This window comes from Microtus pennsylvanicus, chromosome 11 (genome assembly GCF_037038515.1).
Source record: "Microtus pennsylvanicus isolate mMicPen1 chromosome 11, mMicPen1.hap1, whole genome shotgun sequence".
In the NCBI taxonomy this organism is placed as follows: domain Eukaryota; kingdom Metazoa; phylum Chordata; class Mammalia; order Rodentia; family Cricetidae; genus Microtus; species Microtus pennsylvanicus.
In genome coordinates this window covers 46,643,354-46,658,956 of record NC_134589.1, presented here as the reverse complement: position 1 = coordinate 46,658,956, position 15,603 = coordinate 46,643,354, and the positions used below count along the sequence as shown (strand labels likewise).

Sequence of the window (15,603 nt, the reverse complement as noted above, 5' to 3'; positions counted from 1 at the left end):
GGCAGAGATGCAGTCACCAGCCAGATGCAGAAGAATCTGACTTACTGAGAAAAGGAACCAAGTCATATGGCTAAACATAGATAAAAATTATGAGTTAACTTATATTGTAAGAGCTAGTTAATAATAAGCCTGAGCAATAGGCCAGCCAGTTTATAATTAATATAAGACTCTATGTGTTTATTTGGGACTGAACGGTTGTGGGACCAGGTGGGACAGAAACCTTCTGTTTACTGCCTAGCATTGCTCCATAAAAGTATTTGTTGATCAGTCCTGTTGTTCCAGGAATGCAATACAAAACTAACATTTTATGATACAACTAAAGCACCTTTTTGACAATCTGGAACAGAATATTGTAAAAGTTGACAATTAAATGCCTAAAGGTGATAGATATAAAAATCAAGGCAGGCTGTTATCCTTTTACTTTGTGAATTCAAATGAGAACTCAATGCTTTTTAGGCAAAGCAGTTCCCATCTTAAAAAAAAAGGTTTATTTTTATGTGCATGGGTGTTTGCTTGCATGTTTGTGCACCACATATATGCTTCATGCCTCTAGAGGGCACTAGGGTCTTGAGTTACAGCTGGCTTTAAGTTACTATGTGGGTGCTGGGAATTGAACCTGGGTCTTTTGTTAGAATAGCCAGTGTTCTTAAGAGCAGAGCCATGTTTCTGCCCCCCAACCCCAAAGCAGTTTCTAAGTATCAGTATTATTATTGTTGTTGTTGTTGGGTAAAAGGGCTAGCCAAAGAAACCCAACCTGGCGCTGAAAACTGAGCCCCTGGTTCTGAGATCAGAGCCAGTGAAAGAAATGTTTTAGCCAGGGAACCCAGAACCAAAGGAATGCACCCTGACTCTGAAACCCGTGCCAAAGAAATATACTCTGTCCCTAGAACAGAATCAGAGTCAGTGAAAGAAATGAGCCCTAGAGTCAAAAAGCTTAAAAAGGCCAGTGAAAGAAACACAGTTTGGCTCTGAAATCAGCCATCTGTGCCCTTGACCAATTAAACTAACCAATTCCTGAGCAGAGGAAAACTAACCAACCCATCATTTCCCTAGGAAAACTCCGCCCCTAAGAACCCCTATATAAGCCCTGTACCAGTGCTATTTGTGGTCTCTCTTCTTCCACCCTGGTAGAGCTATCCACTCTCCTGGATTCTTTCCTCTTAAGAAATCTCTTGGACGAGGTTTGAGTGAAGACCTTCTTTTACAGGAGCAGAGATGGAGTGGACTGGGACTGTAACACTTTCGCTGGGGAAGCCTTCCCTTAGCGGAGCAGAGTTGCTACACTTTGGAACACTGGAGCCAAGCTGTAATGGGGAAAGCACTCTCCAGCTGGAGCAGAGCTGTTACTTCCTGTGACCTGTGCTATTGCTGGTCCAGACTGCCAGAGCACTTTTCCACCCGAGCTGTAATACTCAGCATTCCCTGGCTCCTGCCTGCCAGGATCCCTTTCTATCTGAGCTGTGACACAATTATTACTATTATATTTTGATTTTGCCCATCTCATAGGTTTATCTGAAACTACTGTGTCATCACATAGACAGACTTGCTATCCAATAACTATTAATTGCCACCAAACCCAAGATTCTCCTATTCTAGCTTTCCTTTTTCCTGTCCTAGCCTAGAGGGTATGATTTAGAAAGCCTGGAGCGAGCTGAAAAAAGTTACTCAGAAAAAGTTTCCAGTTTGGTGGGGTAGTTTACACCTGTAATCCCAGGTCAGGAAGGCCAGAGCAGAAGGGTGGCCCCGAGTTCGTGGCCAGACTGGATCCAGACTGGATTACAGTGGAGCTCCGTAGCAACCAAAACTAAACAGGACACAAGCAGCCCAACAACAATAAAACGGCAGGTACACCTCTCGACCCGGTCCCCGACAAGCGCTCTGCTTGCGACCACGCCCCCACGTTCTCGTGGAAAAAGCGCCCCATACTCCAGGTATCGCGACAGTTACTTTCTTCTTCAGGCTAGACCATAGGTCTCGCGAGAATGGCTTGCCCAATCACGCCGCCGATTGGCTTCACAAGATGGCGGCGCGCTGGGAGCGTAGCATCTGCGTTTCTAGGCGCTTCGCTGTGTGAGTGGGTTAGGATCCTGCGTTTGTGCGGGGCCCAGCCATACACGCCGTCCGGCTCCTACACTGGCATACGAGGTGCGAGGTTCAGAAATCAATTATCCGCTTGCGCTCATTAGTCGCTTAACCAGTACCGGCTTTTTATCCACTGGTTCTTGGCTCCTCAGGGGCTTAATTGGGGTTTGAAGCCGGGGACCCTGGGCGGCTGTGTGCTCCAACGCAGGCGGTGGGGTGGGTAGGTGGGAGGAGTTGAAGGAGAGAGCCCCTTCTTGCGCCTGGGCTGATATTTAGAGAGCCCTGAAACCGAAGCGGGAAGAAGACGTGGATGAGCCCGAGAGGCGGTAGAACTAGAGAAAAAGTCAGATTAGTGACGGGGGGTCATGGACATAGAACGGAGGTGTTGAGGTCGTGGCGGGAAGCATCTGTTGAGTTTGCTGTTCTTTTTTAAAACACTTTTAAAATTTTTTTTACTTTATATGTATGTGTTTTGAACGCACGTATGTCCGCAGCACGAGCACAAGTACCGGCAGAGGCCGGAAGAGGACGATGCCATTGGGGCTGAGTTAGAATTGGTCGTGAGTCGCCATGTGGGTGCTGAGAATCGAACCCAGGCCCTTTGGAAGAGCAACCAGTGCTCTTAACCGTTGATCCATCTCTACAGCCCCCAGAGTTTGATGTTCTAAAAGCCGAATTTAGACTATCCTATAGGGTTATGCATGAGAAGAAATGGTGTTTGAAAAAATACGGGTCAAGAGGAAGGCAACCCTCGAGGTCTTTGGTTTTTGGACTCGCTCACCTGAGCCTTTTTGTAGCTGTTGTTGAGACTCCCTGGGCTGCCCATTCGGAAAGAGAGTGTTATGATTCAATGGCGTATACACGGTGGAAAGTATTTGGTAGTCGTTGGCTTATGGTGTTGATGACTGAACCCAGTGCCTTGCACGTGCTAGGCAAATGCTCTATCACTCTGAGGTACATCTCCAGGCAATTTCATACTCTCCTCAGTCAGCAAATAGTTGAGTACCTATTCTTACAGATCCTTTGTTAAGTACTGGGGTACCTCAGCGAACAAAGTTTTCCCTCATGGAATTTGCTTGTAGGGAAAGTTTTAAAAATTAAAACAAACATGTAGAGAATGTTAAGTGAGGAAATTCAAAAGACAGCTTAGGAAGATGATAAAGTGTGTTCTAGTCACTGAAGGTGACATTTGACCAAACACCTAACAAGGTTGGGATATGTTCAGTGTACGTACATTTCATACACTGTATGGGGGAGGGCAATCCATGACGGTTGAATAGCAGCAGGTGCAAGTTCCACGTGATGATGCATTCTGGAGAAGGAATTCATGAGTAGCCTTGGGTACAAAGTGAGTTCCCAGCCAGTGTGGGCTACTGGAGACCTTGTCTGAGCAACAAAAACAATAAAAAGACAAGTACAAATAAGTAGCCCTAAGGCGTGAATGTGCCTGACTTGATCAGGAAATGGCTAATAGGCCAGTGTGGCAGGAACAGAGTAAATTGGGTGCTAGGCAAGAGCTGACACCCAGTTAGCTTTGAGGAATGGAATAGATAGGTATGTAAATAAATATCCAGAAGTTAATTCATCTGAGGTATAGCAGCCCCTTGGTAGAACTTGTGTGAAACACTAGGTTAAATTCCTGGTGAAAAAAAATTTTTTTCTCCCAGAAGTTAATCAAAGGAGTGACTTATATTGACTGCATCTGTTACGATCGAATAAGTAGTGTAGAAAATGAACCAGATTGGCCAAGACTGTAATTTAACTTGGGTTACATATGTTCAGATTACATGTCTGTCAGCAATGCCCTCTTTTATGTGTTGGTGAGTCCTAATGTATCAATATCTCTTGAATTTGTTAGAGGAGTACCTTTCTTTTTGTTGCTCTACAGTATTACATGAAGAAAGAACACATTTCCCTTTGATAATCTTGGGGCCTTGGGTCCTGTCCTCAGTTTATGTTCCTTTTTAACCAGATATCTGTAAGGGGCATGTGAATCCTAGGGAATAAAAACTGTGAGTTTCTGGGTGTGGGGGGGGGGCGAGAAAGAGAGAGAGAGAGATTCTGGAGAATGAACCCAGGGTCTTGAGTGTGTTGGCAAGTATTCTAGTGATAAACTGTATCCCCTTAGTTGGGGAGGGTCCTGCATGTGGCAGCAAGAGAACTGCTTACTTGCCTTACTATTTGTGTGTATGTGGTGTGTGTGTGTGTGTGTGTGTGTGTGTTTGTTTTAGAGGTAAGGTCTCAATTGTAGGCCAGACTGGCCTGGAACTATGTAGCTGAGGTTGATCTTTCAAGCTTACTGGAATCCTCCAGCCTCTGCCTCTCAAGTACTGGTATTATGGGCTTGTATGTACTCCTTTCCTCACTAATGCTTTTGAAATAAATATGATTTCTTCTTTGTCTCTCTCACATCCCCTCTTCCCTCTCTCTTTAAAGATGGCTCTAAGCAAATCAATGCACGCAAGAAACAGATACAAGGACAAGCCACCTGACTTTGCATATCTGGCATCCAAATATCCAGATTTTAAGCAGCATATTCAGATAAATCTGAATGGGAGAGTAAGGTAGGTAATACATGGAAAGTTATCAATATGTATCAATCTAGTGATATCTGAGTGGACATGGTGTGGTAGGAAGCAAGCTGGACCAACAGAAGATCTGAGTGCTGACCATGTGCGTTTCATGGAATGTCTCCTGTGACAAATCCATCCTGGGGGTCAATTTTTTAAATCTACCAAGTCTAAAAATTAGAGAGCCTCTTAATGGCCAACTTAATGCTTCTACAACAGAGGTGCCAAAGTAACTCCAAATAGGATTGTACTCTGTGTGATTCAGTGTTCAGTGAATGGCAGAATGTCTTGTTACAGCTGGGCAGTAGTGGCACATACCTTTAATCCCAGCACTTGGGATGTAGAGACAGGTGGATCTCTGTTAGTTCGAGGCCAGCCTGGTCTACAGAGCTAGTTCTAGGACAACTGAGACTACACATTTCTTTTAATTTTGCCCCTATAACATAGTTCTTAACTTGCACTGAATTTGGCAGCATGTTTTGCATATGATGCCTTTTCAGAGTATAGTCTTTGTGAATATATATAAATTTCCTCTGAATTAAGCAGAGTGCCTTACTGTCTGCCTTAATTCTCTTTATCACTCTGTATGGTGGAAGGGGGAAAGGGTTCTTGAACTTGCTATTGCTAGTCTTGTACTAGCAATTATTCTGCCCCAGTGTTCCGAATGATGAAATTACATGTGTCTTCCATGTCTAGCCTCTGATTTTATTTGTTTTTTTTGTTTGTTTGTTTGTTTGTTTTAGCCCTGGCTGGTATCAAATTCATAGAGATCTGCCTGCCTCTGGTGGGATTAAAATGGTGTGCCATCATGTCCAGCTTAACTTCTGTATTTTAAGATAGGCAAATCATATGTTCAGGATTATGTTTTTTTTTAATTATTTATTTATTATGTATACAATATCCTGTCTGCATGTATGCCTGAAGGCCAGAAGAGGGCACCAGACCTCATTACAGATGGTTGTGAGCCACCATGTGATTGCTGGGAATTGAACTCAGGACCTTTGGAAGAGCAGGCAATGCTCTTAACCGCTGAGCCATCTCTCCAGCCCAGGATTATGTTTAAACAGATACATTCTGTTTTGTTTTTATTTGTTCTATGTGTATGCATGTGCACCTGAGATTAGTGTTTATGTATGGCTATTATGTGTGTGTAAGAGCCTCCTAACGTCAGAAAAAGGGCATTGATGCCCTGGAACTAGAGTGAGTTTCAGATGATGATGAGCCACCATGTGGGTGCTGGGAATTGAACATAGGTCTTTTGTAAGGACAGCTCCTGCCCTTCTTTGCTGAGCCATCTTTCCATCTCATAAATGGACACATTCTAAGAACATTGTAGACAATAGATTGAAGAGAGAATTAAAGTAACTAGAAATTTTTCTTTTTAATTATTATTTTATTTTTTTATGTGTATGGGCAGTTTGCCTGTGTCTATGTCTGCACCATGTTCATACTTGGTCTCTATAGAGACCAGAAGGGATGTCAGATCCCCTGAAGCTGGAGTTACAGACAGTTGTAAGCTGCCATGTCAGTGCTGGGAACTTGAATGCTGAGAATCCAGTTAGTTGATCCTGGGTCTTCTGGGAGAGGAATCAGTGCTCTTTAACTGCTGAGCCATCTCTCCAGCCCCAAGTAATTTCTTTTATATTTATTTTTATGTGCATTGATTCTTTACCTGTAAGTAATTCTGGTCAGACTTGGAGTTACAGACAGTTGTGAGCTGCCATGTGGGTGCTGGGAATTGAACCAGGGCCCTCTGGCCGAACAACCAGTGCTCTTAACTGCTGAGCCATTTCTCCAGCCCCAGAAATGTTTTTAGTATCCCAGATATATCAGTATATTAGTGGCCTATGTGTAGGCAATAAGTAAAGCTCAGAAATTCCCAGGTACAGTTAGTAATATGTGGTAGAAATTAGGAAGAAAAGAGCCAAGTATGGAGCCTGAGGTCTTCTTCCTGTAGTCAGAGGAAAGGCAGTAGCATTTATAAGCCTACAGATTACAGAATGAACTGATTTTAGGAAGTTGCTGTTTTCAGTTGTGCATATTAGATCTGAGGATTTGGGAATACCTGAATGGAATATTTCCCAACTTTTTTTTTTCCCTCTTTTTTTCAATACAGGGTTTCTCTGTAGCTTTGAAGCCTATCCTGGAACTCACTTTGTAGACCAGGCTAGCCTCAAGCTCACAGAAATCCACCTGTCTCTGTCTCCCATGCTGGGATTAAAGGTGTGTGCCACCACCACCTGGCATGAATGGAATAGTTCATAGGCAATGGAAAATAAGTTCAAGGAAAGGGGCACAATGGTATTGGGGTGGCTGTTTTTTTGAAGGTTGAAGAGAAGTGAAGAATTCCGTATGTAGGAAGTAGATGCAGTCGGTTTGGAGAACTGTGCACAGGTGTGGATATAGGAGGGTAGGTTGTAACTGAAAGGAAGAAAAGTAAAGAAAACAAAGAACATTTAGGGGCCAGAGAGTTGGCTGGTGGTTAAAGGGACCTGACACCATCCCGAAGACCTGAATTTCATTACCTAGGATCTCACATGGTATAAGAAGAGAATCGACTCCCACAGATTGTTTTGACCTCACAAGCACAGCATGGCACATGCACATACACACATAATAAATAAATAAAAATTTAAAAGCACTGTATAACATTCTAATAATTCATAGGTGTGATTCTTCATATGGATGAGCCTGAAGAGAATTGGTTAATTTGTGCTGCAGGAACTTAATACAGGATTTTATGCTTGTGAAGCAAGCATTCTGCACTGAGCTATTCCCCCATCCTGAGTAAGGTGTGGTGTGGTGTGGTGTGGTGTGGTGTGTGTGTGTGTGTGTGTGTATGAGAGAGAGAGAGATTGATTGATTTATGAGTTTATGAGTGTTTTTCCTTCATGTAAGTAAGTGTCCATGTATGTATAATGCCTGCAAAAATAAGAAGCAGGACTTATATGTGGTTGTGAACTGTTGTGTGGCTGCTGGTAATTGAACCCAGATGCTTTATAAGAGCAGCAAGTATTCTTTTTGTTTGTTTTTTTGAGACAGGGTTTTAGGATTAAAGGCATACGTCATTGTGTTAGGCTACAGCTTCTTAAAAGTCAGTGTGGTCTGGAGCACTGAGAATGAGTGTTTTGTAGTCTCACATGAAAATCTGTGTGTTTTTATCTTACACTTTGAATTGGATTTATTTTATTATCATTATTGTTGTTTTGGGTTTTTTTAAGATGGTTTCTCTGTAGCTTTGGATGTCCTGGAACTTCCTATGTAGACCAAGCTGGCCTGCCACCATGCCCAGCCTGCAAAGTTGGTTTTTGTTTTTAATTTTAGTAATGGTACTAGAGAGATTACTTGTGGTTAAGAGCACTTACTACTCTTAAAGAGGACTTGAGTTTGGTTCTCAGCAGCCATTTGGTGGCTAACAACATTCTAACTCCAATTCCAGATGATTTGATGCCTCCTTCTGGTCTCTGAGGGCACTGTACACATGTGATGGATAGTCATGCATGCATACATGCAAGCTAGACAGCCATACAATTTTTAAAAATTAAAGTTTTTGTTAACATTTGTTTATACATGTATGTGTGTGTCTGTGCATGAGTGCGGTCATGTGCCACAGCATGTGTGGAAATCAGAGAACTTGTGGGAGTCCTGTCTTTCTAGCTTGTGGATTCTGGGGCTCAAATTCAAATTGTCATACGTGACAGCAACTAGCCCTATCCACTGAGCCATCTTGCCGGCCCTTCAAAGTGTCTATTTTATATTAGATAAAAAGAATTGCCCCCGGCAGTGGGCAAAGAGACACCTTGTTGGCGGTGGTCTTCTTACATCAGTCATGGGCAGAGCAGATGGCAGTTCTTTGTTCTTCCTAGCTTGATGCCTGGCTTGGTAGCCAAAGCTGTTTCATGCCTGGGACAAATTTAAAAAAAGAATTAGAAAACATTCACAGAGGAAAGCAAATGTGCCTATAAAAAAGACATGACCATCATTAACATTTTCTTTAATTTTATTTATATGTGAATGTGTGTGTTTTTGTGCCATGGTGCATATGTGGAGGTCAGAGAACAACTTTCAGGAGTTTGTCTTCTCACTGTGGCATCTTGTGTGGCTGGTGCGTTTATACTATCTCCAGTATTGAGGAGCTTAGGCTAGGGTATTTTTTTTTTTCCTGAGACAGGGTTTCTCAGTAGCTTTTTGGTTCCTGTCCTGGAACTAGCTCTTCTAGACCAGGCTGGCCTCGAACTCACAGAGATCCAGGTCTTCTGGAAAAGCAGAGCTTCTGAACCATTTTTTCATCCCCTCCGGAGGACAACTTTTGAGAGTTGGTTCTCTATTCCCATCATTGCCTGTGGAGGATTGAACTGAGGTCATCAGCCTTGTGTGACAAACGCTTTTTCGTGCTGAGCTATCTTGTCTTGCTGGACTGTATATTTTTACAGAAAAAAAGAACACAATTTCTTAGGTTTTGTGAATAACACTATCAGACTGCAGTATGACATATGTAGAGGGGATCTGTTATATATAGGTACAGGAGATGGGAGACCAGCTCACTTGTGTCAAAGACTTAGCTGCCTCTAGCAGGAATACTACTTTCCTGCTTGATTAGTCAGAGTTCATGATTCCCTGTATTGATAAGATGTTCCTTTTATTTTTTCATGATTCTCTCTGTCTGTCTGTTGTCTGTCTATCTGTCTACCTATCTATTTTGGTTTTTCAGGAAAGGGTATCTTTGCTTAGCTTTGATTGTCCTAGGATTAGCTCTATAGAACAGGCTTGCCTTGAACCACAGAGATCTGCCTGCTTTTGCCTCCCGAGTGCTGGGATAAAAGGCATATGTCACAACCCCATGACTTTATTTTTAGTTATGTGTGTGTATCTGTGTACATGAATGCAGTGCCTGAGGTCAGAAGAGGATGTCAGATCTCCTGGAGCTGGAGTTACAGATGCTTGTTAACCAACCTTTACAAGTGCTGGGACTAAACTCAGGTCTTGGAAAATAATTGTTGAGCCATCTCCCCACTCCCAAAATTTATGTTTGCTTGCCTGCTCTCTCTCTTTGAAGACAGTCTTGCTGTATAGCCTAATCTGACCTTCAACTGTTCTTTTTCCTTAGACTCCTGAGTTATTTTTTTTATTCATTTATTTGTTTACTTATTTATTCACTTGTTTTTGCAGTCGTAGAGATCAAACCTAGGGCCTCTTTTGCATTCTAGGCAAATGTTTTACCATTGAACTATATACTTTCCTTTCATTTGATTTTCTTGAGGCAAGATCTCAAACTATCACAGAGTAATCTGAAACTCATTCTAGTCTCATCAGGCCTTAAATTCACGGAGATCCTCCTCCTACCTCAGCCTTCTGAGTGCTGGGTTTACAGGCTGGTTATACATCCAGTTCAGACACTTCATTTTAGTAGTGTTGGTTTATTTTTTTGGTTTTTGGAGACAGAGTTTCTCTGTGTAGCCCTAGCTGTCCTAGAACTCATTTTATAGACCATGCTGGCCTTGAATTCACAGAGAACCACCTGCCTCTACCTCCAGAAAGGCTGGGATTAAAGGTGTGTGCCCCCTCCACCTGACATTATTTAGTTCTTTTAAACAAAAGATTTAATTTATATTATGTGTATGGGTGTTTTGCCTGTGTACTCTGTACATGCAATTCCTGTGGAGTCCAGAAGAGGATGTTGGATTACTTGGATTGGGATTGTAGATGGTTGTGAGCTGTCATGTGGGTGCTGAGAATTGAACCAGGTCCTTTGGAAGACCAGCCAGTGTACTGAGTGGCATTTGACAACTGAGGTTTTGTAATTTTCTAGTTTTACGGAGACTAAGTCTCTTCATCTAAAAGGGAGGTAGAAGTTTTGCATGGCTGTTATAAAGGGTAGTGATAATTTATACATAGTGATTAGCTTATTATAAACATTTGATTAAAGGTAGATATCCCTATATTAGGAGGCCTGATAGAACCGAGATGGCTAATATTAAGGGTGTGATGATGTCTCTGTTCTTGCTGTACCTGTCATTGCTTTGTTTTTTGTTTTTTTTTAAATATTTATTTATTATGTATACAATATTCTGTCTGTGTGTATGCCTGCTGGCCAGAAGAGGGCACCAGACCTCATTACAGATGGTTGTGAGCCACCATGTGATTGCTGGGAATTGAACTCAAGACCTTTGGAAGAGCAGGCAATACTCTTAACCGCTGAGCCATCTCTCTAGCCCGTCATTGTTTTGTTAAAGTTGAATCAAACCATTGTGATTTAATTTTAGGTTTTGCTTTTTCATAGTACCCAGCTCCATAGCAACAGCCTGCTGTTTATATATGAGCTCTGTTAGTTGATCTTGAACACAGTATGACCTTTAATTGGTTTGTTTTTAAACCAAAGACCAACACTGAAGGTTGTTTGTACTCGGTGACTAGTGTTTTTAGCTTCTCATTGATGATCCAGTGACACAGACCAGTATAGCAACAAGATTGACAGGTTTGGTGTTTATTGACACACTTGAGGTTCAGCTTCTGCAGTATTAGAATGACTGTTAGGTCATCCTTAGATAGTGGAAATGCATTCTAAAACTCATTGCTAGTGATGTACAAATAAAGTATTCATTGCAGCAGAGTGGGAATCATTCTGGGGAATCAGAAGTTTGTTGACAATAGGCTGTTTTGTGAAGCTGCATGTGTTAATTAAACAAACAACAAGGACTGATGGAATGAGTAAGTGCTAATTTTCACGTGAGAGCTAATTTTAGTTCCAAGGCCTCCCTGTGATCTTGGAAATGAGAATAAAAACAGTTCTTGCCTGTGTTCAGGATTTGCAGTGTCCCAGGGTGCTAACGTGACCTAGATATATTTAAGTAGTAAGGTTGGGTGACTAGACTTTGCCCTACAAAGGATTTCTAACACTTGGACTATTATCTGCCTTTTCTTAGAACTAAAAAATGAACAGTCAATTCTGTTAATAGAGTCTAAGAATCAGTTTTCATAAGTTTTGTTTATTCCCTTCATTGGTCTTCCCTCTGCTATATACTCAGTGTTTTTTTGGTGATAGGTTATAGTTCCTCATTAGTAAATCATGTGCTGTAGTTTATTAGAATGAGAGAGACTATGTTTGTATGGTTTTTTTTGGGGAGGGGTCTTGTTTTAGAGAGTCTTGATCTGTATCTCTGGCTGCCTGACATTCACTGTGTAGACCTGGATGGCCTTGAACTTGTGAAGATCTTTCTGCCTCTTAATTGTTGAGATTGAAGATAGAGGCTTCCATTGCCTGACCATAGATTTTAGTTTTGTACAACTGAGGGTCAAATCCAAGGTTCCTGTGCACACTAGGTAAACACTGTACCACTGAGCTGTACACCTAACTTTGCATTTTATTGTGGGGGGAGATACTTTTTAGTAATTTAAAAAAGATTTAAAATTATGTGTAATTGCTGGGTGATGGCATATACCTTTAATCTCAGCACCTGAAGGCAGAAGGCAGGAGAAGCTCTGTAAATTCAAGGCCAGCCCCGTCTACAGAGTGAGTTCCAGGCCAGATTCCAAAGCTACAACAGAGAAACCCTGTCTCAAACCCCCCCAAAAGAAATTATGTATAATTATATCATTTCCCTTTTTCCTTTTCCTCCTTCTCTTCCTTCTCCTGTATATCCTTGCTCTCAAATTCATGGCTTCCTTCCTTCCTTCCTTCCTTCCTTCCTTCCTTCCTTCCTTCCTTTCTTTCGAGACAGGGTTTCTCTGTGGCTTTGGTGCCTGTCCTGGACCTAGCTCTTACAGACCAGGCTAGCCTCGAACTCACAGACATCCTCCTGCCTCTGCCTCCCGAGTGCTGGGATTAAAGCCATGTGCAACCACTCGGCTGGCTTCTTTCTTTTTAATTGTTGCTGTTGGTGATGATGATTTGAGTGTGTGTGTGTGTGTATCTGTGTGTGTGTGTGTGTTTGTGTTTGTGTTTGAGGCAGGATTTCTCTGAACAGTCCTGGCTGTCCTGGAACTTGCTTTGTAGATCAGGCTGGCCTCAAACTCACAGAGATCTGCTTTCCTCTACCTTTTGAGTCCTGGGATTGAAGGCATGCACCACTATGCCTAAAATAAAAATGGGGAAATTTTTTTTTAAATTATAAAATTAGATTTTTTTTATTATGTATACAATATTCTGTCTGTGTGTGTGCCTGCTGGCCAGAAGAGGGCACCAGACCTCATTACAGATGGTTGTGAGCCCACCATATGGTTGCTGGGAATTGAACTTGGGACCTTTGGAAGAGCAGGCAATACTCTTAACCTCTGAGCCATCTCTCCAGCCCCTTGGTTTTGGTTTTTGATACAGGGTTTCAGTATGTGTCCCATTGTGTCATATGTAGACCAGGCTGGCCTTGAACTCACAGAGATCCACCTGCCTCTGCCTCCCTATTGCTGGATTAAATACTCTTAATGGAAAAAATTACAGAAATGTATCATTCATAGGTAATATAATGACAATATTACATGTATAAAAGAAAAAAGTTGAGGGTTGGGAAGATGGCTCAGTCAGTAAAATGCTTGCTATGCAAATATGACTGTCTTAGGATTTCTATTGCTGTGAAGAGATACCATGATCATGGCAACTCATAAAGAAAAGAATTTAGTTGGGGTTCACTTACAGTTCAGACGTATAGCCTGTTATGGTGGGATATGGTGGCGTGTGGTGTGCAGGTAGACATGATGCTAGAGAAGCAGCTGAGAATTCTATATCTTGCAGGCAGCAGGAAGTGATCTGAGTGTCACACTGAGCAGGCTACACCTATCCCAGCAAAGCCACACCTCCTAAAAGTGCCACTTCCTTTGGGGGCCATTGTTTTTCAAACAACTATGGTGACTTCAATTTGTTCCCCTAGTACCCTTGTAAATGCCTGGCACAATGGTGTATTCCTATAATCGCCCTGCCTGAGAAGTAGGAAGGAGGATTCCTGAGGCTTGAACTCCAGGTTCAGGGCCAACTAGGCATAGTGGTGGCTGTCTGGCATAGTGCTCTTTCAGAACGTGGTCTCTGAGTGGCTGCTCAGAAGAAGCAGTTTATATTATGAACAGTTTATATTGTGAACAGTTTATATTGCCCATACGTATAAAGACCTTGTGTCATTTGCTTAGTTCACATTTCTTTGCCTGAACTGTTATTTTGAAAGCTGTTCTTAGTAGATTCCCTGGATTTGCCATCCTGGATTTTTACGTCTCCAGTGCAGAAGTAACACTGAGAAGTTGTAAGGTATTCAATCAAGTTACTGGGTGTGCACTTCAGAAAACATTTTCAAATTTTGTTTGAGAAGGCATTTCTAGGTTATTAGGTTTCTTTAATTTCTAGAATTGTACATTTGAAAATTTAAAACTTTTCGTGTAGTATGATGGGATATTAGATCAGCCAGTGTATTGGAATAGGATATGATTATAGTTAGTGTCTTACTTGAATATGGATTTCTTCGATGTGTAAGATTGTCTTTTATTTCTGTCATGGAAGAAGATAGGGTTAGCTTACCTTTCTTTTTTTCCTTCAAGACAGGGTTTCTATGTAGCTTTGGAGTCTGTAGCTCTTGTAGACCAGGCTGGCCTCAAACTCACACAGAGATCTGCCTGCCTCTGTCTCCTGAGTGCTGGGATTAAAGGCTTGCGCCACCACCATCGGGCTCTAGTTTACCCTTTTAATAAGCTTGAGAGGGTTTTGTTGTGTAACAGCCCTAACTGTCCTGGAACTTGTCCTGATGGTTTTTTGTTTGTTTGTTTGATTGATTTTGTTTTGAGATGGACTCTCTATTTGTACCTTGGCTGTGCTGTATGTAGACCAAGCTGGCCTCAAATTTAACAGATTTGCCTGCTTCTGTCTCCAACTTGGGGAGATTAAAGGTGTGTGCCACTACACCTGGCTATTACTGAACATTTTTATGCTGTTTTTTTCTTTTTCCATTTTGAGTGATAGGGTCAATGATGTTGATGATAGTGTAAAAGAAAAAAATAGCCAGCACTTGTAAAACACTTAGTATCAAGAGCTGTGTTCTTCTCAGACTGTCATGTGGCACTAATGTTGGTACTCTTAGCATCAACAGCTGAGAGGAGTGTCAGTGAGGTGCATAGCTTATCCAGAGTCTTGCAGCTAAGACAGAAAACAGATAGGAATTGGAATAGAGGCACTCTTAGCCCCTGTGCTGCATGTGTGGATGCAACTCCTCTGTGGTGGGTAACTCTGCTGCTTTTCATAGACTATGAAGATGCTAAACACCATGTGTCTGTGCCAATGTTGAACATTAGGAAATTCAATGGGCACTGGGTCCCTAGTGCAGCTGCCTGATATGGCAAAGGAGCGAGTGCAGCACAGTGGTACATACTAATCTGTTCATCTTTTTCTCTACTCCTCAGTCTTAATTTTAAAGACCCTGAAGCAGTCAGAGCCCTAACTTGTACTCTTCTAAGAGAAGATTTTGGACTTTCTATTGATATTCCTTTGGAGAGACTAATTCCCACGGTTCCCTTGAGACTCAACTACATTCACTGGGTAGAGGATCTGATTGGTCACCAGGATTCTGACAAAAGTACTCTCCGAAGAGGAATTGACATAGGTAAGTTGAGGGTTCTTACTACTTTGAGGAACTAAAAGTAAGTTTCTTAGGTTTGTACATTGTCAGTCTCTTTCTGAGCTCTTCCAATATTTGTTGTGAAAGAATCTTTTATTTGTTGCACATGAACATTTGTTCTTGGTTTCTCTTGAGAAGAGATGTCCATGTCAGTTAGGAAGCAAGGGGGTAGGAGAAGTGTGGAAGGAGAAAGAAGCCCTTGTCTACTTAGCTTACAGATTTCCACCTTAATATCTGTGTTTGTTGGGCATTGTCTACTTTGCTATTAGACAATTCTTTATTTTACTGTTGTTATTATTTTTGAAACAGGGCTTCTCTGTGTCACTCTGGTTGTCCTGGAACTTGCTCTGTAGACCAGGCTGGCT

General features: G+C 42.0%; 1 protein-coding gene and 1 non-coding gene across 2 annotated transcripts in view; both read left to right on the top strand.

Annotated features, from left to right (window-relative positions):
* The first annotated feature begins 2,009 nt into the window (after positions 1 to 2,009).
* Mettl16 (methyltransferase 16, RNA N6-adenosine) overlaps positions 2,010 to 15,603 on the top strand; it is a 52,754-nt gene continuing 39,160 nt past the window's right edge. The window contains exons 1-3 of the mRNA XM_075991680.1: positions 2,010 to 2,145; positions 4,519 to 4,646; positions 15,024 to 15,223. Of these exons, the coding sequence (XP_075847795.1) occupies positions 4,519 to 4,646; positions 15,024 to 15,223 (328 nt within the window). The 5' untranslated portion in view covers positions 2,010 to 2,145. The remainder of the gene's footprint in view (positions 2,146 to 4,518; positions 4,647 to 15,023; positions 15,224 to 15,603) is intronic.
* Positions 8,425 to 8,568, top strand: LOC142832064 (small nucleolar RNA SNORA48). The gene has a single exon (XR_012907155.1). It is a non-coding gene; the product is annotated as a small nucleolar RNA SNORA48 (small nucleolar RNA).